We start from the raw sequence: 26,810 nt of genomic DNA, 5'->3' as shown, positions 1-26,810 counted from the left end.
GGCAACATTTTAGAAACAATTTTTTTTTAAAACAAATTCTTGTGAGAGACGGGCAGACGGCTTCTAATTGAGTTGGTGTATTATATACTTTTTAAAATATTTTAAGTAGACATTAAGAGTTATGTAAGTAGACATTTAAATTATTAAAAGTAAATATTAAGATTTAATAAATAAACATTAAGAATGATGTAAATAGACATTATGAGTTGGAGTTAGATAGGTATCTCAAAACACTACCTGTGTTTTTTATCTCAAAGTCTCTTGTCAAAAGAGTCTCACAAAACTGGTCAAGGATGATTAAATTCAATATGTTTTTCTTCAAATGAAAATTCATACGTGATGCGGTGGTACTAAGCGAAAAACCGCAGCTCCTCAAAATTTTCTGCAACCGCAATTCATTCAAGCTTCAACTCAATCCAATCTAGGGTTCTTCTGCTTAACAGGTATCACCTTTGTAATCAATTCAATTCATTGGTTATAGTTCGTTTAACATTACGTTTCAATTAAATTTTATCGTTCCGCTATGATGAATAACTTAAACTCTAATTGAGATATGGTGTTTGTGGGCTTTCGTATCAGGTGTGTGCTCTTGTAGACATTAGTAAGTTCTTGTTCAAATTAAGTGATTTCTTGTGGAAATTAATTGAGTTGTTGCAGAATTTAAGTCAGTTAGGGTGAATTTTGCAGGGTTTGAATAAGTTACAAACAATGAGTGGTGCTCCAAAGAGAGGGGCGCATGAGGAAGGTGTTCATTCGTCGTCTTCCTCGATGCGCCCTGGTTTTGAAGGTTGGGAGGAGGAGAATCCGGGTTTTTCAAGGATTAATTATGGGGGTGCTCAAGACTTGAGGCCCGGATTGATGCCCCGTCCTGAATCCCGAGATGGGGAAAGAAGATCCCCATTGCATTCCATGTATAAATTTCCGTCTGTAATGAGTGATGCTCCACATTCTAGTCATCAAATTACGGGTCCTGAGATTAGGGCGGAACTGAGGGATCCTAAGGAAGTTAGAGAAAATAAGGTTGTGGAGAGTAATAGAGATGTAAAAGTTGATCCTAGAGAGGTGCATCATCAGATTTCAAAGGGTGAGAAGGAGAGTAGGGCGGAGGAGGGTAAAGAAGTGAAGTATGAGAGAGAGGGTCGTAATGATTCGAAGAATGAAGTGAAATCAGAAAAGGATGTCTATGGAGTTGTGGGGAGTCATTCTAATTGGAAAGAGCAACATAGAGGTAAAAAACACTTGGATGCTCCAGTTAGTGGTGCAATGCCGAGTTTTTGGATGAGTACTTCTCATATGCGTCCCAAATATGACACTGCCAGGGATGCTTCTATGTCTTTTCGTACGGAGCCAAATGAAGCAGTTGGAGAGAATAGAGTTGATATTAAATGCGACGAGAAATACAAGGACAAGGAGAGGAAGCGTAAAGATGGAAAGCACTATGATTGGCCGGAAAGCGAAAAAGATAAGAGTGATTACAAGAGTAATGTGCAAGTCGTTAGTAGCAATAATGATATCAAGGAAGTATTGAGAGAAGAGAGGGAAACTGAGCAGTGGGGGAGGGAGAAAAAAGATTTCCCAAAGGAGAAGGAAAGACCCAAAGAAAGAGAAAAGGATCACGTTGACAGAGAAGGTCGAAATGTTGGGGAGAAAGAGGGTTACAATAATGAGAAAGAGATGATCGAGAAAACATCTGTGCCGGAAAATCTTTCTTTGGAACAGAAGAAACCAAGTGATTCTTGGAGAAACATGGAACGAGAAGCTAAAGAGAGGAGAAAAGAGAGAGATGCTGATATAGAAGGAGAAAGACCCGAAAAGAAAAGTAGGGTCTATGATAAAGAGTCCGAGGAAGGTGGTACTGATGTTGATGGGGTAACTGACAGAGACAAAGATGCTTTTAGTTATGGTATGCAGCAGCGAAAGAGGATGCTTCGGCCCAGAGGCTCTTGTCAGGTTGTGAATCGTGATGGACGCTTTAAGTCTCGTGGTCATGATGGAGAGGGGTAAGTCCTGGTCTTATAATTTTTGATGCATATATCACATGACTTGTTATTATGCCTTTTGATTGCTTCTATGGTTTTTAATTCCAGTCTTTGATCTGGATGATGCAAAATGTTGTGGCTCAACTGCTCAAGCTTGTTTTAGATTAATGTGATTCATTTGTTATAGATTTACTGAGATACCTATATCATTTTTTTTTGATTGGTTCGTAATGTATTTGTGCATCTTGTGAGAATATCCTTAATTGGGTTGCATTGTTAAAGCCAAATCCCTACAGTTACCATAACTACTAAAATTAAATTTCGACATTTTCTATAGTTACAAAACAATTGACCATTTCTTCTTTTATATTTTCATCGTTTGTGTACATGCTGAAGGCTGGCTGTTAAATACTTTTGGTTCTTTTTGGTGGTCACAAGACGTTCCTGACGATCCTTTTATGCTTTCTGTGCAGGTCTCAAGGTATGCTAATTTGTTGCTGTTAAATTAGCGTTTGCCATTTTCTTTGCCAAATTGATTTTAACAAGCTTTGCCATGCTGTTTCATGGTATTTTTTTTTCCCATTATTTTGTGTTGCTATTCTTCATATGAAAATTTTGAGCTAAAGTTTGCAACTCCTCTGGTTGTGGGATCACTCTGGTAAGCTTATTATAGGGTGTTTTGAAGTGAAAATAGTTTCCTTCCTCTAAATCTCCCCTTAAACATCTCATATAAGCCGGGGAGTGCACCTGGTCTAATATTTTCATTGTGAATAAAGTATTTGTTTTAGAAGGGGTTGGCTTTTGTTGGAGATGTCAGATGATTGTGTCTTCTTTCAGAAATTTTGCATTTCCTTAATGACCTAATTGTATTGCAATGGTTGAGAATCTTTTCCTCTTTCCCGAAATTAAAAGATTGAGAGGTATTGCTTACAGTTAATTACAGCATAAACACGGCTTGACCTTTTATTTTTTTGGCCCTATCTTCATGAACGTTTATTGCTAGGAATTTAGGGCTTGCACTATGTAATTTCCCCATTCTTGTTAGATTGTCTAACACAAATAACTACACTTTCTTTATAGCTCAAGACAACTACTTTTGGACTGATGGGAAATTATGTAATAGCTGCAACATACTTTTTGGGCCGTCTGAATTTCATTGCAACATTTCCATTTATGTTTTTCTCACACTATGTAGCCTAACTTTTTCAACCTCAACCCTAAACTTTTAAAAACTTAATGTTGCAACTTATTTGGGGCGGAGGGAATAGCATTCTATCTTCATGGCATATGGTTCTGAACTTCCATTGCAGGTAAACCTGAGGTTTCTACTGTTTACAAAGTTGGTGAATGCATGCAAGAGTTGACAAAATTGTGGAAGGAATTTGAATTATCTCAGAAAGATAAAAGTAGTGATGATCTATCTAATGGCCCTACTCTGGAAATCAGGATTCCTGCTGAGCATGTAACTGCTACAAACCGTCAAGTAAGTTTGTGCCTGTTGAAATCACTTCTGGTTTATAAGAATCCAGTTGCTCTTCAATTTTTTGTTGGCTCTGTGAATGAGTCAAATTTTAGTAGTTAGAACTATCAAGTAAGTTTGTGATGGATGAGTTTTGTGTCTACTTCAGGTTTATAATAATCCAGCTCCTCTTGAATTTTGCTTGATAGAGATCAATGAGTCAAATTTTAGTAGCAAAACTGATGGAACTTATGGTTAGGTGTTTTAAAACTTAATCATGCTTCAGGAGTATAATTTCCCCACTGATCATTTCATTACTCAAATTTAGCTGTCAAGGATAGCTTTAAAAATTGACATCCATGTCCAGTGGTTGAACTGTTTGTGACAGGCTGATTATAGTCTGAGTTTCATCAATGAATATCTCCTTCCACACTTAGAAAGTTATGGCCATTGTTTTTTTATTCTTGAAATTGTTCTGATTAATTCAATATGTAAATTTATGGCTCATTTAATGATAAATTATAGTACGGGTCCTTTCGTAGATCCGTAAAACCTATTTAGTTTGTTTTAAGATAGAATTCACTCATACACAGCATGATGTTGGAGAATAAAGACGGACTAGAAATATCCACAGTAAAGTTCCTCTCGAATGTGGAAGTTGAATCTTCAGTGGTAGCTTGCATAGAAATAGAGTCACTTCATTTGGTATTCAACAGAATGCATTCAGAGGTAAAAGCAGCTTGCATTACTGGCTGGCAAACTATATTGATAGAAGTAACAAGTTCAATAGTTATTTATATAAGTAAACAAAAAAGTAAAGGAAAATTTACCCAGAATAATCTAACATTTTCATGATTTTCCTACAATAATCCCACCTATTGATTAACCATGAATAATCCCAACTTTAGGGGGTATTTGCCTAGAGTAAACTTAGGTAACCCATTGACGTGCTATAGTAGATAATTCACCTAAAAAGTAAATTGATGAAAATTTACAATAAAAGAATTTGAATGATGAAAAAAATCAGAAATTTTTTTTAACAATTTTAAATATTTTTTTCGACATTTTATATTAATTTATCTTTTTTTTTAAAAAATAAAACTTACTATAGCAGGTTAACGGGTTACCTAAGTTTACTCTAGGTAAATACCCCAAAAGTTGGGATTATTCATGGTTAATCAATAGGTGGGATTATTGTAGGAAAATCATGAAAAGGTTGAATTATTTAGGTAATTTTTCCAAAAGTAAATGATTACAAAAACTGAGTTAAGGGATGAATATGGAAATGGATATATGATGCATCTTTTCACAGAAAGCACAATACTAGAAATTATATGCCTCTTAAACTGTCAAATTATCTGTTCAAAACTCTAAATTCTCTCTACATAGATATCCTAGAGCCCAAGGCAATCAGTTTTCTTATTTGTTTTTAAACTATGGCTTACTCTTAAATATGTTGATTGTTGAGATCCTATTATGTTGGAAACCCTGACCCTGCTTGTCTTGTTATTTTTAAATTTATGTGCTCTTTGGTGTTTTTGGAACAGGTTAGGGGTGGTCAACTCTGGGGAACAGATATATATACTGATGACTCAGATCTTGTCGCTGGTATGTACTAAAATAATCTATGTAAGCTTTTAGATTTGTAAATATGTTGAAGTATTTAACTAGAAATTATTGCTTCCCAGTTCTCATGCATACGGGTTATTGTAAGCCAACTCCATCTCCACCTCCAGCAGCTATTCAAGAGTTACGTGTAACAATACGAATTCTACCTTCACAGGAAAGTAAGTTAAAAGGATTTGACAGTGTAATTTTGTATTTCAAGTATACTTGTTTCGAAGGATACAATTTTGATAAAAAATTTAGTTTGCATTTGGGACGTGTTTTAACCATGTCTGTCTGTGATTCAGACTTTAGAAGAGCTCTGCCTTAGCTTTATAGATTCGTTATATTTTGATATTCTTAGACTTATTATAAGAATCTGATTACATTATAATGCCCCAACCCCCGAGGCCACTAAGATGCTCCCACGTAAATGGGTTAAAGGGTATCTATTGTATGCAACCTTACCCTTGCAATATGAAAAATTAATTTTTGGTTGATTCTTAGTTGCAAATAGCCGAACACTAATTTTCGCTTCACTTAATTCAATGCACATGGTTTAATCTCCCATTTTACCCTTAGCTCATTATGGTCCTAAATCAACAATGCCAAAGCCTTAATCCCAACAATATCGGGCTCTTGGTTAAATTACTAAAACCAATGGATGTCATTTTGGTTGCATAGTACCTCGTGGGTGATAGTTCTTTATGCAGACTTTAGTCATTATAGAAGTTTCAAAATATCAGCATAAGAATATGTAATAAGTTGCAACTATGGTATTCTTCAAGATAGCCATCTTTGGATTTTTTGAATATTGGTTTACCATGTTACAAAAGTTATGTTCCATCTATCACATAAGTTGTAGTTTCCCCACTCATCTCTCAACACGATTGATTCATGGTTGCATATCTTAAAGTTGATTTTGCTCTGTGGATCAGCTTTGTAAGAGGTTAGGTTTCCATTTTAACACAACTCTGAATGTCATATGTTTGCATTTTTTAAAGTACATATAATATTTGTAGACAAAGACCTAAAATAGTGTTGGGAAAGATGACTAGCTCAAGGTTTGTGCTGTAATTTATATGACTAACGTCAATTATTGTGCTTTTCATGTGCATCAAATTATGAAATAATTCTATCTTTGGAGCGGTATTTAGGACTCTATTATCTTCATCTATGTAACCTAATTTGCAGATCTCTTGCAAACTGTGAAATGGAACAAATGCATTATGAGCCATGTTGTCTAATTTTGGTCAAATTACAAATTCTTGCATTGAATTTGGCAGTGAATTAGGTAACACAAATCATATCGCTTTAACTTCCACAGTCTACTCCCTCACTTAAGGGATAATTATATAGGTTTAACATCTCTATCAAACTCCCCCGTTACATTACGCTTACGCAACACCTGTTATTTAACCTTTTTGAGATTTGTCGCGACGTTAAATTTTGTTATATAGTGGTGCATAAATTTTCACTCAAAAATAACATGTTGACCGTTCTGCATAGCGTAAAAACAAGGCCGAATCGCATTGCATTAGCCGGTGCTTCCAAAGTTTTCAAAAACAATGAACCAATATTTCCCATGTTGTAAAGGTGTAAAACAATCACGTTATGGCCTGTATCAAAGGATAATTTATGGTTTCAACCACTATTTGGGCGTTATGATAACCTTATGAATCCTTACCGCATCATCGTTCCGTTACCATGATTGTGACTGTTACCGCATTCTAACACTATGCCGTTATGTAACGTGTAACACCCTTTTTTTCACCGTTACAACATTATTTGTCTCTCGTTAAAATTGACATAAATATTCATTAACTTATATTATTAAGATCACTTAATTTATTGTTATTTAAAATTTAGTTGTTAAAAAAATAATTAATGAATAAGTTAATTAATTATCCACTAAAAGCACGCCATATAGTGAAATTATAATAGCTATGGGCATATTACTCCGTTATAGTCCCGTGACACTGCAATTGTCCGCAAATGCATATGCGATCGCAGTTTTTTTCAATGATCTCTACACCTCATTTTTTGAATTTTATAGAAGTTTTGGTCCAAATCTTGCAAACTAAGTAACATGAAACTTAATGGAGTACTTTCTGTAGTTATATGTCAATTTTTTACCAAATCATGCAAATACAGTATTGTGGTTCCGTGAACATCAATTATGGGCATATTATCTTCCCAATTATGCTATCCTTCATTAGTTCCATGTATATAGAAAGGCATCTAAGTTTTACGTGGTTAATTTTGTACTTGAGGTTCATCTTACTTTCAAATTTTATCAAGGGTTTTTTGGTGGATGTTTGGAAATCAAAGTGAGCTTATTCTTAAGCTATTTTATTGTATCAACATGGTTAAGACATTACCTTATCTAACAAAAACTAATTATGTAACTTTTGTTGTCCTACGATCTCCTAGGGTTGGAAGTTATGTTACACATGCAAGGGTGTCTCACATGCACAAGTGCTAGATGATTTAATGTAAAAATATTCAAATGTCATTTCTGTTACAAGTAGAGTGACCTGCGGTGAGTTATTGCCCACAGATTATTATGTTGGAGTTTCAAGCTCTGTTAAACAATTGGCTGTAAGATTTTGCTTTAATGATGCTGCACTTTTGGAGTTGTAACGGTCTCATCTCTTCTTTGACACTTACTCCCCTCTTTTTCTGTAATGTGATGGTTTCTTTGAACTTCAACTTAAATATATATCTTTCCTTCTGCTGATACTAATTATTGAAATAAGCAAAATTTTCTCTGGATCTTAATTTAGACAAAGATCTAGAATGAAAATGAAAGATCTACCAACTGAGCCTCATCCTCCTTTATCTACTTCCTTTTGAGTTCGAAGATTGGACATGCAGATATTCTGCATTTGTAGATAGTGGGAACATTGGAGATTGGTTACTGGTTCAGGTTGTTCATTTTAGTCTATGCTGTTTCAGGCTAAAGGCTGAAAGTTTACATTGAGGTCTGATTTATACTATTCTGATAGGGCAGCTAGTTTTTTTTTTTTTTTTTTTTTTTTTTTTTTTTTTTTTCTTTTTTTTTTTTTTCCAAGTTGTTTGTTTGTAAATTCACTTTCATGAGCAATCTTCTGTCGTTTTGAACTCTGTCGAAAAGTTGAATCTAGTAAGCCTTTTTGACCTCTTCAACGTTTTGACTTGTACTTGTGCTTTATTCTTGTGATCAAAGCACAGACTTGTATATGTTCTTGCGTTGTTACCAATTACAGCTTTTGATGATTGAAGTTGGGATTTTTCATAGGTTACATATCTACTCTGAGAAATAACGTTCGATCCCGTGCGTGGGGAGCTGCTATTGGCTGTAGTTATCGTGTTGAACGTTGCTGCATTATGAAGGTATTATTTCCTGTGATGCCTCTTAGTTACTCTCCCTTTTTAAAGTAGTGTGAATGCTATGATGGGATGGAGGGAATACAGGTTTGATTTTGGATATTTGGTTGAGTGGAGCTTAGAACGTAAGGCCCTGTTCTCATATTCTTGATTTTACTGAACTGGATAGACATTTTTGCTTCACTTACTTTTACTGTGTTGATCTTTTTTTTTTTATTTCTTTTTTTTGCTAAACTGAAGTTTTATTAGAATTTATTGACTCCATCTGTAAGTAGTATCTTTTGGGAAAACATTCAGCCTACGGATTTTCTTTTTAGGTAATATATATCAAGAAAATGATTTCAATGTGTTTATTCAAGCTATTTATATGGATAAAATAATTTTATTATGATTACTTTACCAATCAGAAGTTCCGCATACAAGAATAAGTGTCTATTTAGCAGTTTTATGTGATGGAAATCGGCGACCTACCAGTACTCAAATAAAATTGGTCTCCAGGACTCTTGGGGCATCACTTGTAAGAAAACGGCTCAAACCATTTAGGAAAGTTAACGAAACTAAATTGATTGAATATCTATGAGGTGAAACTAATCGTATTAAGGTCAGATTGATTGTGGATCAGATCCCTTTGTTTGCAATTTATCATTCTTGCTGTTGGTAAGCTGTTGATCTCATAAGAGAAGCTTTATTTGTTTTCTCATTGCTAACGAGTTTGAGGGTTTGCTTATTCCTGTGCATTATTTCAGAAAGGTGGTGGAACAATTGATCTTGAACCGTGCCTCACGTATACATCTGCAATTGAGCCTACTTTGGCTCCTGTAGCTGTGGAGCGCTCAATGACCACCAGAGCTGCAGCCTCGGTAAATTTGGATTGATTTTTTTATCCATGCTTAGTATCGCTAAGAATATACCGCTTAATTTTTAGCACTAGAATTAAGAACTGTTCATAGCCTGTCTTTTAATCTCACAAGGACCGACTATGACATTGATGAACTAATGAATGGGCTAGGAAAATGAGATGAGAAAAATGTTAGTGGAAGGAAAATTTTCAATCCTCTTCAAATCTCTTTCCTGTGATATTTCTTTTTTAAGAGTCTAATTATGAAACTTCTTTTGGTCAAATTATGTTTTGATCATGATCCACTGTGGAGTTCTTTAAAGCATATCTGATGAGGGAATATTTCATGTAGGATGACAATTTTTGAAGTTAGCTGCTTTCTGTTTCTAAAATCTATAATATGTTATGCAGAAATTTCTATGACTTCAACTTTGAGATGATGATGATCTGAATATTTTTGTGCTTCTATCATTACTTCATAATTTAACTTTTAACAAAGCAAGTTAATATTTGAACTCTTTGTCTTGTTGAACAATATTGGTTTTAATTGTTAAACTTTTTCACTATCATACAGAATGCATTGCGGCAGCAAAGATATGTAAGAGAAGTCACAATACAATATAACCTCTGCAATGAACCCTGGTATGTCATTTTATCTGAGAATACTGGTGTTTAGTTTTGATTACCTTTTGAATTGCTCTCATTGTGTGTGCGTGTGTGTATTAGCTTCACATTGTACCTACGTTCTATGGAGATCTCCATCTATATTCATAAGTGTTTATCAGTGTGCAAATTATCTATTATCATGCTTCAGTTCTCTTCATTAGCTAAAAAACTGCATTCAAAATTTGTTTACTGGATTAACTATGATAGGTCAAGCATCAATATTCCGGCACTTGTGTTGGTTTCTAAATCTATATGTTTAGTTAATGAGGCACATTCATTTTGAATGTAGTGAATACTGTGTTTTGATGCTTGATTGTCTATTAATTTACTCAATGGCTTAACATGAGGCAGTACGCACGTTCGTTGTCTGGCAGTCTTGAAAACATGGGTATCCTGATAGTACTGTTTCAGTTGTCTGGCGATGCATGTTCTTTCAATTGAAATTTGTATGTCAAAGAAGAAAATGTTGATATGGTGATCCTCGTGTATCTAGAAGAGATATAGTTTTTGATGTATCACCTAAGATTACATTTTTCTCAACATTGTACTGGATGTATATATGTGACACAACAATAAAATATCTATACATTTTAGGTCCTGCCATATTCTTGGACATTTTGGTGCACATGTGTTTGCAGATAACTAAGTGAAGCACTAAAGCAGTAATGGAAGTTTCTGAAAGTTGCAAAAACTTAAAAAAATTGACTCAGTGTAAAATTTTTTTGTGGGGACAAGAGCAATATTAACACACTACTGTCAATCTATCATCATAAGCTATGCTAACTGGATTCGGGTACTTGTGTTGGACACAGCTTCATGTCCAAATCTTGGACGTGGCTATCATGTGAAAAACTGCCTTGATTTTGGTCCAAATTAGAGTGTTGAGGTGAGACACAATGTATGTGTGTTGAGGATCCAAGTTTTGTACCTGAGGTGAACTCAGTAGTTTCAGTGACAATATAAATAACATTTTTGTGCTCTTTTCTGTTATATATTCTTATAGTACATTCTTATATATGTAGTTGTACTTTCGTATTTTCATTGTCCTTAAAGTGGTCCTTCCACTTTTGCAACTTGATCTTATACATCAAACTCTTTTGGCATGGCTACTCGAATACTCGTGTAAAAGTACTACCTCATGGTTATATTTAAAAGTGGACCCTACTTGCCTTTCTCTCCTCTACAGTATAAAATTTAGGTGTCAAAATCTCCCCCATATGATCTGATGTCGTTCACTTTTCATTTTTCAGGATCAAATATAGCATTAGTGTTGTAGCTGACAAAGGCTTAAAAAAGCCTTTGTACACATCAGCACGCTTGAAAAAGGGAGAAGTCCTCTATTTAGAAACTCATACACGCAGGTAATATGTCGCAAGTTGCAAAATACTAGTTTTATTGGTTAGTGGCTCACTGTTGGTGTTTTGGGTTTTATTTTCCACAGCAGCATTGACTATGTAAATTAACTCATAACTTGCCTTGTGCCAAGTATCCCTTGCCTGCTTTCATTTTTTGGTTCCTTTATGGGGCATGGAGTCAAAGAATGATCCCTCTCTTCAATTTTATCTGTCGATTCTAAGTAATAATTCTGGTTCAATGTAGGTATGAGCTCTGCTTTACCGGTGAGAAGATTGTTAAATCTGTGTCTGTCTCACAAACACATGAAGCAGAGTCAGATAAGTCCCAGAACCATGTTCATTCTTCAAATGGTGAAAGAAGTGCTGCAGAAGGTGATAACATGGTTGTTGACATGTTCCGGTGGTCAAGATGTAAGAAGCCTCTTCCGCAAAAAGTAATGCGAACAATTGGAATTCCTCTGCCTGCGGAACACGTGGAGGTAACTCTAATCTATGTTTGTGATCATTTATTTATCTACATCATGAACCCTTATTGGCATCAAGTTTTGGATTCTATCAATTAATGTATTCTCTTGATTCTTGTGTAATTGGGACTAATCCACCTATTACTATTATATGCATTGCTTGACGCTATCTGCCAAAAAATGTTAGATACAAGAACTTCCACTTTTTCAAATAAAGTTCCTGTCTATGTTAATCAGTCCACAATTGAAGATCCAACTATCCAATCTAGTTTATCATTTAAGAAGCAGATATATTTACATGATCCTTTCCTTATGTTCTTGAGCCTTGCACTAAATCTCTCTCGGCTCGCCTTCACTCTCTTCATATTGATGACTGTATTTTTGGATTGAGAGATTATCTATTTTGTGCCACCAGTTTTTGTTCTCTTTATTTGTGAAAACGTGACAGCAGTCACATCTTAAGTTCATATTGGGCTTGCCTTCTTAGTTTGCAATACTTACATGCTCTTTCTTTCCTCTTTTATGTTTTTGGGTTCAACAGGTATTGGAAGAAAATCTTGATTGGGAGGATGTGCAGTGGTCACAGACTGGTGTTTGGGTTGCCGGAAAAGAGTACCCGCTTGCAAGGGTGCATTTTCTATCTCTAAATTAGCCTTTTCCCTTTGTTGTTCCTGTCGTTCGTAATCTTTGTGGGATTGTAGACCAACATAATATGGATAGAGATGAGGATGTACTCCTCTATTTTTAATGTGAAATCTTTATAGATACAATGTAGCAAATTGATAAACATACAAGAGTAAGTCTTAATATCTCAAGTTTATGCAAACTATATTCGTACTTCATGTTCATTATAGCTATCATTTGTATTAAAAGTTGGATCAACATGCTTTTTTTACTTCGTCCTGACTCCTGTCCTGATCTCAGGTTCTTAGCCTTCGGATAATGAAATTGATTTTCTTGTATTCTAGCTGGGTATGTTTTTAAGTATTCTCTTGAGTGACCGTCTCTTAGTGCATAATTTGTAAATAAAGAGTCTATAATTTGTAAATAAAGAATCTATATTCTCATAATTTATATTTAGTTGGATTATTTAACATTGTATGAGGCACTTATTAAAGTGAGACTGTTTAATAAATGGGCCAAAATTAAATAGGTTGTGGCCTAATTTTTTTCAAATTTGTTTTTAGTGCGTTTATACCATATTTAAGACTTAAAAGATCATATTAAAGATATAAAAAGTTAAATCTAAAACTTAAAAGATTAATTTTAAAATTTAAGCCGATTTGGTTTTAATTTTTAAATTTGATATAATAATTAAAGAAATTCAATTTCAAGACTTAAACCTGATTCAATGCTTAAAAGATCAATTTCAATGTTATTTTGGATTTGGCCTTTTGAGTTTCAAATTTGGATTGAAAAAAGTTATACATGAAAAGAAGAAAATTATTGTATGAGACGGTCTCAACGAGAGATACGTCTTATACATGAGTTAATAGTCCATAAATACTATGAGAATATAAACTCTTTATTGGCTCCTTATTCGAAATCGTCGCGCCAAGAGACGGTCTCTCACTAAAGATGGGCATGGGTCAAATCTGATCTGGATCGGGTCTAACAAGACCCAGATTCAGATTCTATTTTTTGTAGAACCCACACTCGGATCTAAATCCATAGGGTATAAAAATTTTGGATCTGGGTCGGGTTTGGATCTGGGTCCAAATTAATATTTTTTTCCTAATTTTTTTTAAAAATATATTAATTTTATCCATTCGTATTAAATTTTCTTAACATTTTCAACTAACAAGGATCTTCTAATACTTTATTTTAATTGAGTGACTAAATATATGAAGTTTTCCAACATTAAAGTTCTTAAAACGAAATGTTGATCTAGTCTTTTGATTTTTAAAGTATAGATACAAGTATACAACGACCATATTTCAAATAACAATTAACCAACAAAATTCCAAATTACGTAATGTTCCAAAATATAACAAGGTTCCAAATCAAACAATTAGTTACACATGACAGCAAATAAATAGATTAGAAAAAACAGACGTAAATGGGTCTATGGGTAGGATTTGGGTCTCAAACGCCTAGACGCGAACCCAAACTTGAACCCTAAGTTCATGGACCCAAATCCCACCTGGACCCACAGGATCCAAAAATAAGTAAATCCAAATCCTTAAATTAGGATCGAATTGGGTCTAGAACCTTAGGGTCCAAAACTCATACTTATCCTTGTCTCACAACTCACAAGAATAGCTCAAAATTAAAGAATACTACTTGGCCCTTTGTTGAGACTAATGTTTAAAATTGACAATTTAAGAATTGAAAGTCATTTTACATCTTAAATTATAAAATGAGTAATTTAAGGTGTAATTTTAAGTGATTTAAAACACTTATTAGACTAGAATATACATTTGATCGCACGGTTGCTCAGGAGATTGTCTAACACTTCATTACACACACACACATATATATATATATATATATATATATATATATATATATATATATATATATATATATATATATATATATATATACACTAATAACTGTCCATCTTAGACCGCCTTGTGAATATAAACCTCGTTGAAAGTCTTGCTTCAACAATAAGTTTGGAATTATTGCTATTAATACAAGTAACAGGTGAATGGAGATTTTCCATCAAAATAAATATAAATTCATTTCGCTTCCGCTAAATAGTTGGATTTTGAAGAGTTTATCATTCATATATAAATTACAATTTTTGACCAAGAAAAGCCTAAACTAACTAGTTTCAAACCTTGGCATCAAAAATATTGGATATAACAAATTTAGCTGAACTAACCATCAAATACAATTTAGAATTGAAGAGATCACACAGAGCAAACAAAACTTGTGGAGAATCGCAACAAGATATGCCGGCACCGCAATGTTTATGCTGTTTCAATAAGATTCCGCCTCTCAGCATGTGGATAATGGGAAGAACCTTCTTCCAACAGAAAAGTTGCAACACGCACGACGTACAGCATATCACACAGCGGCTAGTTACTGGTTTCTTGTGTTCGATGAATAAAGGAGGTGCATTATTCAGGGCTCATAGAGGGTCTAAGTTTTGACGGCATTTGCATGGGTCTTTGTGATTTATTATCAAATCTCTTTTTAAGTAAAGACTCTTTAGGTGTAATAGACATTTTGGTTAATGTATCATTTATATCAAGATCATCATTTAAGGCTTCTGCAATCTCTTCATCCCGGGATGCTGTCATATCCATATCTGGGTAGAAAACATCAACATCCTCATCCTCATCGCTGCTGGCATCCTCCTCCTCATATGTTTTCTGAACCATAGACCAATATACAAAATTTGGGCGAATGAAACTGCAAATTACAAAAAACAAAATTCAGTCATTGCGGTATTCTGGGCCAGAATAATGAAAATGTAAAGTTTGCAGACACCTACAACTACAAGAAACTACTACAAATTCATTACAATATTTTATATTCCATCTCTTCACTCCAGACAATTCCTAAAAGCCATTTTTATTGTTTAACATCGGAGTGACAAAAACATTTTGGCTCTTGTGTGAAGCTTCGAGGCATCAAAAAACAGGAAGTGCAAACACCGTGAAAATTGGGGGGTATGCTATTCATCCTTCCTCTTTGAATCCCCGCTGGGCACTCTCAACCTCACAGAGTCACAGGTACAAAATAGGCCGTGCAACTCACATGTATAAAATAGGCCAAGAGATGTCATGAACAAAAGTGAGGTTTTGAGAAATTTACTAGGAAAAAAGAAATGGAAAATAGTAATGGAAAAAAGAAAACAAAAGGAAAGAATAAAAGGATATATGAGAATAAAAGGAGGCGATCAGAACATCAGAGGAGTATATCAGGAAAGAAAAAAGGAGAAAAATGAAGAGAAAAACAGATAACGAGAATAGAAGGAAGAAGCAAGCATGACCCATGGTGGGAATCTGTTATCAGCCGGCGCCGACTACTGTAGCCAAGGTGACAAGGTTCAGAGAAGAATGGGAGAGATAACCATTCGAGTGGTGATGGCATGGCACAACCTTGAGATCATTTTTCCAATTTTTTACGGTTTCTCCAGCAAATTGATTTGGGAAAATGTTGAATTCGATGCAAGTATCAAACCTCTTAAACTAATTTTGATTTTGGTTGAAAGAATCGAGCTAATGGATATCCATATGCATCCACGGATCATGAGCTACAAGGATCAAAGAGCACACAAGGTTGGGCAGCAAGTCTTACATATGAAGGACAATTCTTGAAGGTATCAATGTGATGTTTGAGGCCTCAAACAAGGTCCATGTTCAAAGAAGGTTCTTAGTCCAAGAGAGACAATGTCCAAGCAAGAGTCAAGGTCCGAAATTTCAAAAAGTCATCCAAAGAAACGCTTCTCAAAAGAATAATCATGCAAACAAAATTGAGCAAGGTAACAATGATGGAGCAGCATGCTCTTAATGTATAGCCCTGTACATGTCCAGACGAGAACTAAAGAGGCCTAGGTTAATTATTCTCTACAGAAGATTACAAGGTATTACACTATTACGGCTATTAACATTAGCAACTATGTGTGTATTCAAGGAAAATCAAGTTAAGGTCATCAAAAGAACTGTTACATGGAGCATACAAGACAGCCCTATTGGCAAGTGAATTAAAGAATAAAGAGGAGATGTCTTGAGCTCCATGATGGAAGTATCTCTAAGCCTCAAGAAATATGGGCTGGTGTTATTTAGGGAAAGTTACACTTGAAGATGTGCATTTATGATGGAAAGTTACACTTGAAGATGTGCATTTAGGAAAAGTTATCAAGGGAGTAAAACCTACCTAAATTGTGCATTTATGATGGAGGTTATTGTTTCCATTTTATATGCATAGAAGACATTAGTTACACAAGGGAAAGAAGCAACATAGAGATGCTTTTTACAAACCATATTTTGGAAAGAAATAAATCAAATTTGTTTTTACTTTTATTATAATGAGAGTTCAAGGAACTCATAACGTAGTGTCTATCCATTTAATTAAGATTGTTTAACATGAGAAGATGGGAAATCTTGTAAACCAGCTTCAGAAGGATAATTTCTAGTAGCTTGGTGAGCTCTGGTAGGTAACTCTTAGTACTCAATGTTCTATTTATGATGGGCATAATAAAAATAGATAAACAGTCTTAGCTAAGGCATGTAATTCAAGCTTGTAAGCATGCCAGAAGTCCTCTAAATAAGAACTAATTTAGTTGTGAAATACCTTGGTGCAAACATAGAATAGCACAGCCACCTAAGAAAAGTTATTGTGATGATTTTGAGGGTTTGAAGAACCAGGATCAGTGATCAAAAGTTCGTTCAACAAGTTGTTCCTTTCATTCCTTGACTATACAAGTTGACAACATACACATCCCACTACTATAATAATGAACAAATAATTATTTAGATTATTGGCACACCACACAAGAAAGAGTTTGGACTCTAGATAGCCCATAGAACATCCAAGAAAAACAGACAGCTATAGAAATTGAAAGGGATCAGACCATCTTTAATTTGGCACACATCTTAATTTTAAGAGGCGCAAAAGGTCCTTTTTTTTCCGAGGCGCAAGGCGCTAGCTTCTTGTATGCGAGTCGCACAATTTTGCTAAAAAGCTCCAAAATCAATTTAAAAAATTTATTACTTATTAGTTAAAATAATATAATTTCATATTTTAAAATAACATATAAGCTAAACACTACATTAGCCTATAAAGTCATACGACAACTCAATAAGTCGAGAACATAGTCTTGAATTAACGAAAGCAATAAAACTAAAACAAAGACAAAGGTAAAGAAAACAATGGTTCTTGATGCTTGAAAAGTTTTACAACCCAATAAACGAACACTTAAAATCTGACTCAGAATCATATGTCGCCCGGTAAAGAAAATGGCGGCACGTTATTTTTCTCTTCCATTTCTCACTCCATATTTTTGCTTTAGGGCAAGAAAAAGGATATATTTTTGCTTTCCATTCAATAAACAGCTAAGAGTTGAGGGTTATTTTAGTAATATTAGGCAAAGATATGTTATTTATCAGAACTCATCCGGCATACACGAGGCGCGCCATTAAAGGGCCTCTTACATCGCATTGTGCCTAGACTGAAGGAGGCATTTAAGTGGTCTCCTTTTAGCGTTCGCGCCTAGACCTGCCTCGAGCGCAGGTTTTAAAACACAAGTACACATCAGATTAAACGAAACAATTATAAACATTTAAGAATTAATTATCGTCAAGAGAAGTTCTTTGATCTTATCCCCCAATGTTACTAGCATACGTACACTAGACGGACATAATTCAATAAGGGGAAGAAAGGGTTGTAAAATTAGAATGAGGAATATATTATAAAGATTCTATAACTCCTACTTTATGTACCCCTCAAAATACATGACAAATGCTTAGGTTTACTTTTGCATTTAATGACCAACTACTAGGTTAATTATAATGAATATAGTAACTAATGCCTAAAATGAACATGCTCACAATAGCAAGCACACATAACACGTGAAACATAAAATATGATAAATTGATTCTATATGATAAAATACTAAACAAATTAAATGAGGACCTGTCACTTTTCCGCAATAAACACGGGTCAAATGGGAAGAATATGTCGGTCCTTTCAATACCACCATAAGCTTTGGAATATTCTGACTCCAGCATATCATGGAAGGTGAAAACTCCACTTTCGTGAAGTAAATGAGTTTCATTTGCTTGTTGCAAAAATTCTTCTACAATAGATGGCAAGCACACCTGCAAGTTTTAGGCATAAAACAAAAGTTCAAAGTCCAAAGTTTGCCAAATAATGACAAAAATAAAGAAAAGCGCTTTACCAAGTAATTTACCTTCAATGGATCAAGGTGATTCATCAAAAGCTTTTTCAGGGGCACAGTAATTTGCGATGTCAGATCAGTTTCGATGATAGACTTCAAACGGAAACAAAGAACATACATGACTGCCTGCAATTGAAGTAATTAAACACTGCTGGACCCCACAAATGAAACAAAACACCTGTTTCACAAAAAGACTAGCCCTAACTTGAAAATAATACTTCCTCCTATTCATCGATTTAGGGACATTTTCTTATTGGGTCAATTCATTGATTATGTCCCATTTTTATTTTTGTCATTCATTTTTACCCTTTTACCCTTAATACAACAACGCAACAGCACATAAATATCAATGCCTTGGAAAAAGAGAGTTTTTCACCCACTTTTAAATGGTCCCCCACCCCTCTTTGGTTTTGGTACAAAACCCAAATATCCATCTATCTATGAATAGAAGGGAGTATTAAACTATATATAATGCACTACAAAAGCACGATTACGAAGATTTTCCGTTTTCCTGAAAGGACAACATATACATCACTCAAACCTATTTGCTACCAAAACAGACACCAAAGTTTATGTCAATTCCAGGTTCCACAAAGTGTTTTTAGCCACTACATAAGCATCACCACATCAGAATGACGTTTCACAAAGTTCCTTCAAATCTGAGTGCTCCACATTTCCTTAAAACTAGACTCCCGTCTACTAGTTAACAAAAACAAGCAAACATTATGTAGCCCCAATGCCCACTAAATAAACTCCACCAACAGGGCAAGGGGAGAAGAAATATAGTAAAGCCGAGATTGTTTCAGCATAACTTAGAGTTATTAATCATTTCAACAATAAAGAATGATGTTCCCGGTGCTTTATCTAAACCATTGCTTTTTGCCCCACTTTGTTTCATACCCAACATACCAAAATAGAATTCAAACAAGCAAGAAATAGCAGGTATAGTGCAGTATACGACTATAAGCTCCTCATCCCTTGATTGACCTAAACCTGAACCAAAATAACCCTTACTATGACTCAAAGGTCAGCTCTCTCTTTCACACATTTCTTCGTTATGATATGTACTTCCTTTTTTATAACTTTTCAGTTTCACAATTCATTTTATTTTAGTCCAATTGTGTATTATGTGTTGAAAATAGGAATTAACTATGATTTAATGCTTCATTTTTTATAGCGTGAAGGTTTATGCGTTTGAATTATTTTGAGAATATAAACAAAAAGACACAGTTGTCCCGATATAGTATCAATGATTGGAGGTGAACCAAAGATGTAGATCTTTAAGTGCTGAGAAAGTAGCAATACTTCCAAACAATGCATCACCATTTTATGTAACAAACACAAAAAGATAATGGAAAATATCACTTAAGATACAAGCTTTTTAAAAGGGGAAAGAGGAACAAAGAGGAACAATAAGGAAATAAAATAGTTGAGTGAGGATGCTACCTGACATCCGGCATAAAATACATCATGAGCTTTTGGATCCAATTTCTCTTTTTGAAGATTGCCATAATCTAAGCACCACTTGACAAGTCTAAAATAATCAAACAATCAGTAACTTGATCGAAATTTTCTCTTTTCAACAATATTGAAAGCGCAAGTTGAAAGGAGAAAAAGCAATAAACAGCTTATCTAATACCTTCCAAGAATATTCACAACGAGAGATGTTTTTAAGAACTTCCCACGAGACATGTAACTACCTAGATAAGCAACAGCACTCTTCCTACAAAAGACAATATGAAAAAGATCATTTCACACCACTAAAAGACTTTAAAAGTACAACTACGAATAAAAAATATGGGAGGATCATCTAATAAAGGAAAAAGGAATGACTTGTAGCATAAAAAGACTTCTTAGAAACTAGATGACAAATTTATCAAAAGCACAAACTATCAACAAAAATAATGCAAGGATCAAGTGAATGCTAAATTATAGGATACAACACATCGTATAAAAGGATTGGGTTTCCCCTATTCTACCATGGTCCCGGTTAAAACTAAAGACCCAAATCTTCGATTGCAAAATTTCTGCTAATAATTTCCAATCATATTAAGCATCCCACTAAAGACCTAGAAAAATGTTGAACCAAGGAAATGGAGTTAGTAACTATTTACTATTCTAAGCTCTAATTTCATGAAGAAAGTGAATCTTTAGATGAGAATTGATTCACTATTCAACCACTCAATTGCCACATTTTGTTCTAGTACATTTAATTTTCACTCTAAGTGGCATATGTAGATATTTTCAAATTTTATCAATTGACACATCTAAAGTAACAAATAGAATTATAACTTTAGGAGAAAAGTCGATGCATTTTTCCCACATAACCATAAAAAATGCAATTTATTTAGATTGTTAAAAAGACACAACGAAAAACCGAACAATTTTCCTTAAGTCATAAAAAAGAAACCATAAAACTAGTAAGACCAAATAAAGTGAAAAAAAAATAGAAATCTTCTTAGATTTTCTGATTCTGCATGACATAACCAAAAAAGATAAGACATATACCTCTTATCTGTTAAGAATTAAGATGGTAACATTCGTAATAGTGCACACAACACCCATAGAAAGCCACACAGACCTGAAGAATTCTTAATAGAAGAAAAAAAAAGAAAACTAGTCTTTTTTGTCACATGGACAATTTTACCTCGTAATTGAGGGGAAGCCCGTGCAAACAAACATATCAGCAAGAATTTCAGCAAATCTTACGCCACAACCTTCAGGATCCAAAGCACAAGCATAGAAAATCACAAACTGCAAGAAAATGGAACAGTGTTTACTTAAGTAATCGAATCATCATACGTGCACTTCTATAGGGTTTCAGAAGTAGAGTGAGCACCATGGAAAAAATGATCTCGGATGCATTTATGGAACGGTCGTGGTGTCGTTAAAACCAATAATAAAGGAATAGTAACGCGAATCGGGGCCAACTAGAATTTTAAATGATATTTTTGATCAATGTTAATGGGTATTAATGAAAATTTAACATAAGGAAAATTTCGAACTTATAATTACATTTTTATTGTTGAACTACTATTATTGTGCAATAATGTTCCCATATCTAAATGCACTAGATGAGGTACATTAAGCGTGTTGTTAATTAACTTATTAGATGACTATTTTGTTTATCGATCAAATTACGAGTAACTATAATTTTAAATGAAATTTATGATCAATGTTAATGGGTATTAATGAAAATTTAACAACGACATGTTATAAGAACTTTTCCTACAATTTTGGGAGACGTTAGAAGAAATTTTTATAACCTCTTCTTGATAAGTAACTTTGCAACAATGAAATATCACGCATCACATGTTACGTAACAGTCAACACGTTGACAGTGAACATTAATGCATCATTAGATAACGAGACTTAATTGCAAATTGGTTCTCTAGCAAGATGTAGCTATACAATAATCTTAAATGCAAAGTACTCCAGAGGTAAAAAAAAAAAAAGAAAAAGAAAAAAAAGTGTAATCTCTTTCAAACAACCTAATTCTAAAAGTTCCAATTACATTACACTACAAATTATATACAATGTTAAATCATTCGAATACTATGTCCAATTCTCAATGTAGCAAAAGATTTATAGATCTTTGGTTTCACATCATAACAAAATATAGTCAAATCATTTGTGATTCTTACTTATGTGAAGCTATGGATGAAGTTTGCAATGGAAGATCGATTGAAACAACAATTTGATTATTACAAGTATAAAGATAAATCATTTGACTGTCTAATCCTGCCTACATAGAAGACACTTGACATTAGGTTAATGGTATGTTGTTGTTAGCTAAAGCATTCCAGCACGAGACGTAAAACTTTGTCGAACCGAACATGTACGAAAATTGGATAGAAAAAAACTAAATTAATACTTCTCGTTTCTGCTTTGCATCAACATGGAAAAACTTATCTTTTATGTATTAATGTTATGGCTATATTATGATGTACTTATATAATACAAACCTAATGATTTATGATTAGTGTAATGGCTATATTTCTTTCGTATGATCAATATATTTGGATACGACTATTAGCTTATTTTAGATCAAACCTCGTTTCCTAAGCATCTGAAACACTAAATTATCATTTCTTGTTTCTCGTTTTGTTTTCCATATCAAAATTGAATTTTATCTAGTGTAACATTTAGCCAAGTCTAATTTATGTAAAATTCAAATAATTGGCATGCAGAGCCTAAAAAACATTATACTCGTTTACGCCTACAATACTACATCAAAATAATTAAGCAATTTCTTACTGTCTATGATCTAAATATCACCTCTAAGTTCGCAAAATATTTGATTAGGTAGTTTACTCATAGCATCAAACATAGTGTTAAAAAGCCAAAAACTCGGCCCACTATGAAACAAGATCTAAAAGCTGTGTAGTGGAAGAATGAAAAGCAAACTGAATTGCCAATGGAAAAGGTCAGGAAAATATCTTCATGCATTGCTAAAAGTAAAAAAAATCACATAGTTAACTAGTGAATTGAATGCAGCATATAGTGTTGCAGTATGCACTATGAAATGAAATGCTGTATTGAAGCAGAATAGCAAGGAAAACATGCAAACCTGTGCGAATTTGGACTTGTAAGCAGACAACACTGTAATCGTAAATGAATGCATGAGTGATTCAAATACCTAATATCATCAACAAAAAGTACGCATTAGAGGAATCGGACACAGAATAACATAGACGAAGAGCAGGTGACAAAAAAATCCAAAAAGTACCTCAGCCAAACGGCCTTTCTCTTTGCAAGATTTTAAATATTCAAATGTAAGAACCATAAGGCTATCCAATTTCTCTAATTTGTCATATACATGATCTTTCCATAAACGCTTATGACCAGAGGATTCTCTAGAAAACTGAAAATAACAATAAGGATCATGTCAATATTACCACCTAAAGATAGGGGTCAAGAAAAGGAGCTTATGCAAGGATACCTCTTTTTCAGCCAAGACATGCAATGCATATTTATAAAGCAATCAAGAACAAGCTAGTCCAACTCAAATAAATAATAAATATTCAACATACCTCACCTCCATCATCATCATCAAGTATTTGTTCATCTTCTAATTCCAATTCAAAAATGCCTTTATGAGGGTTCTCCTCTAAAATATCATCCCATCCAATTGCCAGCTACACCACATAAAAATTAGATCAACATAAATGTCAAATCAGGTGAAGACATGAACCATTGTCAATTGTTAATGCTCATTTGCTGGTAATGGAAAACAAAGGAGTAGTCACCACAAGTTATTTGATACTTACGTCAAAATCAATCAGCAGGTCCACCACAGCACAGATTAGCACTCTATTGCCAATAAGTTCCCCAATTGCACCGCTTTCCAACATGAACATATTTTCCACAAACATCGATACGACCTACAAAACAAGCCATCCCACATTAACAACAAAACAATTGGAAGGAAAAAAACACATGAAGATAGGACACAAATAAGAGCAACAGACAGCAAAGGAGTGTTTTACTAGTGACCAGAACATATATATGAAATGGTAAAGAAAGGGGATTAGGAAAGAATACGACAATCACTAATCACAGCATGGAAGTTCTGTCTACTATTATGATCTTCACACCAGAGAGGTTCCCAACCACCCCTCTAAACCTCAAAAAGTTAAAGGTGCTAATCTTGTCACACTACGCATTAGGCATCCTCCAGGTTTCTTACAACCAGGAAATTCGCGGACTAATATCACTGCTTGCTTCCTCCCCTTCCTCTGTACAATAAGAAGCGGCTGAAACAGCTACACATAAAATGTGGAGTAAATAATGGAAAAAGGAACACAGATTTAGAATTAGTCTTTGGCATTGATTTTCATCGAAAAAAAGGCTAATATGCCTATCCAGCATCCATAATGAGACTACTGTTTCCACCTAGAACATTTTTCTAAGCCTGATCCTCCCTTCACATACATTACTAAAAGATTGAAAAATGCAAGAGCACAACACACAACTTTCAACATCTATGCTTTATTTCACCATATTTTCAAATTCACTACACAGTAAACCTTTCAACAATGCATAAAAACATTGCATAAGAATTCGTATCTAAGCGCAAAGTTCAACAAGAGATTTAATAAAGCTTGCCTTTCAACCATAAAAATAAAGTCTTTGAACTTACAGGTCCTTGAACATTTTGAAGAACTTTTGGCGTTCTCTGTTGAACAATCATCCATAAGCTCATTGGGGCCAGTGGGACCAAGCCTGTAATACATACCAAAGCAGAATGCACTCTGACCAAGACTTTCTCCTTCTTCGCAACGCCATATGGCAACTTCAGCGCTTCAACAAATTTCCTAGGAGGAGTGAAGTTACATACAAGCATATCCAAGCATGGGTGAAGATATTTACCACTTGAAACAGCCTGCAATATGTGAAGTGAGAAAAACGCAACAAAAACTTATGAAAAAACCATGGTCCATATAGGAAACAATACCAGGGATATAATGAGTTCAATCAAAGCATCCATGACATCAGAACCATAGCTCCACAAGCTCATATTAAAGATCTGAAACAAGCATCAACAACAAAAATATTAACTTTTACTTCAATTTATATCATCAACTCACAACTGCATGTAATAAATCAAACAGAACCCAGTCTTACAGTTTCCAGAAGACTCCCATGGTGTTCACTGTCTATGAATGAAACTGCTCCAGATAAAGCCTTCAAGCTTGTCTGCAAAGTAGCAAAAATTAAGCTTATTGAACATAGTAATGCGGCAAACCTATCGGTTCTGTGTACATAACATTGTCTTTCTTCGAAATAAAATTCAGAAATTACCACTAGCAGGGCTACTTCATCAGGCTTCAGATGATCATTGTAATGCAACAAACCTACGAGTTCGCTGTATATATCACTTTGATCCTACAACAACCATATTGAGCTCATAATCAGAAAACAAAATCATACAAAATACTAAAACAGTAATGTTTCATCTTCTCATTAGCATTATCAACGACTTCAAAGGACAATTTGTGTTACTATTTCACAAAATCATAAATAAACAATACTAAAACAGATTCATTAAAAAAATAAAATTTTAAAAAAAAACAACCTTTTCAAGGCTAAAATAAGAAATATTCTTAAGAAAAGATTACATTTTGCACTGAATTCACCAATTAGTTTCAAATTAACATAGATTTTAACAGCCTTTTCTCCTAAAGGTGACTTAACATTAAAATCAATACGAGTGAAAAAAAAAAAAAAAAAAAAGTAACGCTATTAACACTCCGAATTTAATTATAAAATAAACACAGTTTATTACTATTATGCACTTTCTGATTATTCTGAGAACACTTCGTAACGAGAAGGCCAAAATTCTAATAATAACAATCAAATTAAAAATTAAATTCATAGACGCTATTATAATTTATAAAGCATATTTCCATGATAAAATCATAAAAACCACAATTCAATTTTTTATATATAAAAGGGGTAAAAAACCATTCGAAAATCAAACAGATGATAGAATTGAAGATAAATTACCGAGTAAGCGGACTTGAGAGCTTCACGAACATGAGAAACTAAATCAGAATCAGTAAAATAAAAATCAGCATCATCCATCTTGTTGTTTTCTGATTCTACTCCCATAATTCTCCCTCTCTTTTGAATGTCGACGAATTTTTGAGCTAGAAGATAATCGACTGCGGCTGTGATATTCAGAGAGGGAGGAGTGGTGTTTTTGGAAAACCCTATTCGAGGAGAGGGTAGAAGGGATAAAAAATAAGAAACAAATCTTTCTTTTTATTAGCCGTATTAAAACTCAGATATAGAATGAGTAAAACTTAGGGAGGAGTGGTGTTTTTTATATTGGTAAACTTTTATTTATAGACAAGTTTATCCACAATTAAATTGAATGCATTCACATTACGGTAAATTTATTAATTATCTTTCATATTATATTTATTAATTACCTTTCGCACTATATTTAAACACTCCCCTTGAATGCATTCTAATTATATAAAAAGAGTAAAATATTATTACAACATTTCTATTTAATACTGCCTCATTAAAAACCTTGTCAGGAAAAACCCAATAAGATAAAAACCTGAACGAAGGGAAAAAGAGTGCAGTGAGTATGATTCTCCCCTGAGTTCAACAAATATCTCGTAGATGACACATTTCAATTTTACATACAAGTTGTTCGAACCTCTTTGATGGAAGGGACTTTGTGAACAAATCTGCAAGATTTTCAC

The 26,810-nt window shown here is 34.0% G+C and overlaps 2 protein-coding genes across 2 annotated transcripts; one reads left to right on the top strand and one right to left on the bottom strand.

Moving 5' to 3' along the window:
• Window positions 1–275: 275 nt before the first annotated feature.
• LOC130796700 (uncharacterized) lies at window positions 276–12,583 on the top strand. Its single transcript, XM_057659066.1, has 12 exons — window positions 276–443; window positions 688–2,000; window positions 2,453–2,460; window positions 3,290–3,462; window positions 4,986–5,046; window positions 5,127–5,225; window positions 8,324–8,418; window positions 9,159–9,272; window positions 9,825–9,892; window positions 11,167–11,277; window positions 11,516–11,750; window positions 12,277–12,583. Exons 2-12 carry the CDS (start codon window positions 709–711, stop codon window positions 12,385–12,387), a joined length of 2,367 nt encoding a protein of 788 aa, XP_057515049.1. The 5' UTR covers window positions 276–443; window positions 688–708; the 3' UTR covers window positions 12,388–12,583.
• A 1,812-nt stretch (window positions 12,584–14,395) lies between these two features.
• Window positions 14,396–26,385, bottom strand: LOC130828904 (uncharacterized). The gene is made up of 15 exons (XM_057694940.1): window positions 26,101–26,385; window positions 25,396–25,479; window positions 25,219–25,290; window positions 25,049–25,120; window positions 24,734–24,976; window positions 23,862–23,975; window positions 23,625–23,729; window positions 23,321–23,455; window positions 23,162–23,230; window positions 21,239–21,345; window positions 20,231–20,314; window positions 20,038–20,125; window positions 18,604–18,717; window positions 18,327–18,511; window positions 14,396–15,098 (listed from the first exon to the last, which is right to left on the bottom strand). The coding sequence occupies exons 1-15, from the start codon at window positions 26,203–26,205 to the stop codon at window positions 14,804–14,806; spliced, it is 1,872 nt and encodes a 623-aa protein (XP_057550923.1). The 5' UTR covers window positions 26,206–26,385; the 3' UTR covers window positions 14,396–14,803.
• Between the last annotated feature and the right edge of the window lie 425 nt (window positions 26,386–26,810).

This window comes from Amaranthus tricolor, chromosome 12, assembly GCF_026212465.1.
Source record: "Amaranthus tricolor cultivar Red isolate AtriRed21 chromosome 12, ASM2621246v1, whole genome shotgun sequence".
In the NCBI taxonomy this organism is placed as follows: domain Eukaryota; kingdom Viridiplantae; phylum Streptophyta; class Magnoliopsida; order Caryophyllales; family Amaranthaceae; genus Amaranthus; species Amaranthus tricolor.
The sequence above is the reverse complement of the archived record's forward strand: the minus strand, read 5'-3'. Positions and strand labels throughout refer to the sequence as shown.

Excerpts from the sequence above, each read along its gene's own strand:
- LOC130796700 (XM_057659066.1), top strand. The coding sequence starts at position 709 with ATGAGTGGTGCTCCAAAGAGAGGGGCGCATGAGGAAGGTGTTCATTCG. Across the intron at positions 5,226-8,323 it reads AATTCTACCTTCACAGGAAA|GTTACATATCTACTCTGAGA; the intron begins GTAAGTTAAAAG and ends GATTTTTCATAG. Across the intron at positions 9,893-11,166 it reads AACCTCTGCAATGAACCCTG|GATCAAATATAGCATTAGTG; the intron begins GTATGTCATTTT and ends TTCATTTTTCAG.
- LOC130828904 (XM_057694940.1), bottom strand. The coding sequence starts at position 26,205 with ATGGGAGTAGAATCAGAAAACAACAAGATGGATGATGCTGATTTTTAT. Across the intron at positions 25,121-25,218 it reads ATGGGAGTCTTCTGGAAACT|ATCTTTAATATGAGCTTGTG; the intron begins GTAAGACTGGGT and ends TGCTTGTTTCAG. Across the intron at positions 20,126-20,230 it reads GTTGTGAATATTCTTGGAAG|ACTTGTCAAGTGGTGCTTAG; the intron begins GTATTAGATAAG and ends TGATTATTTTAG.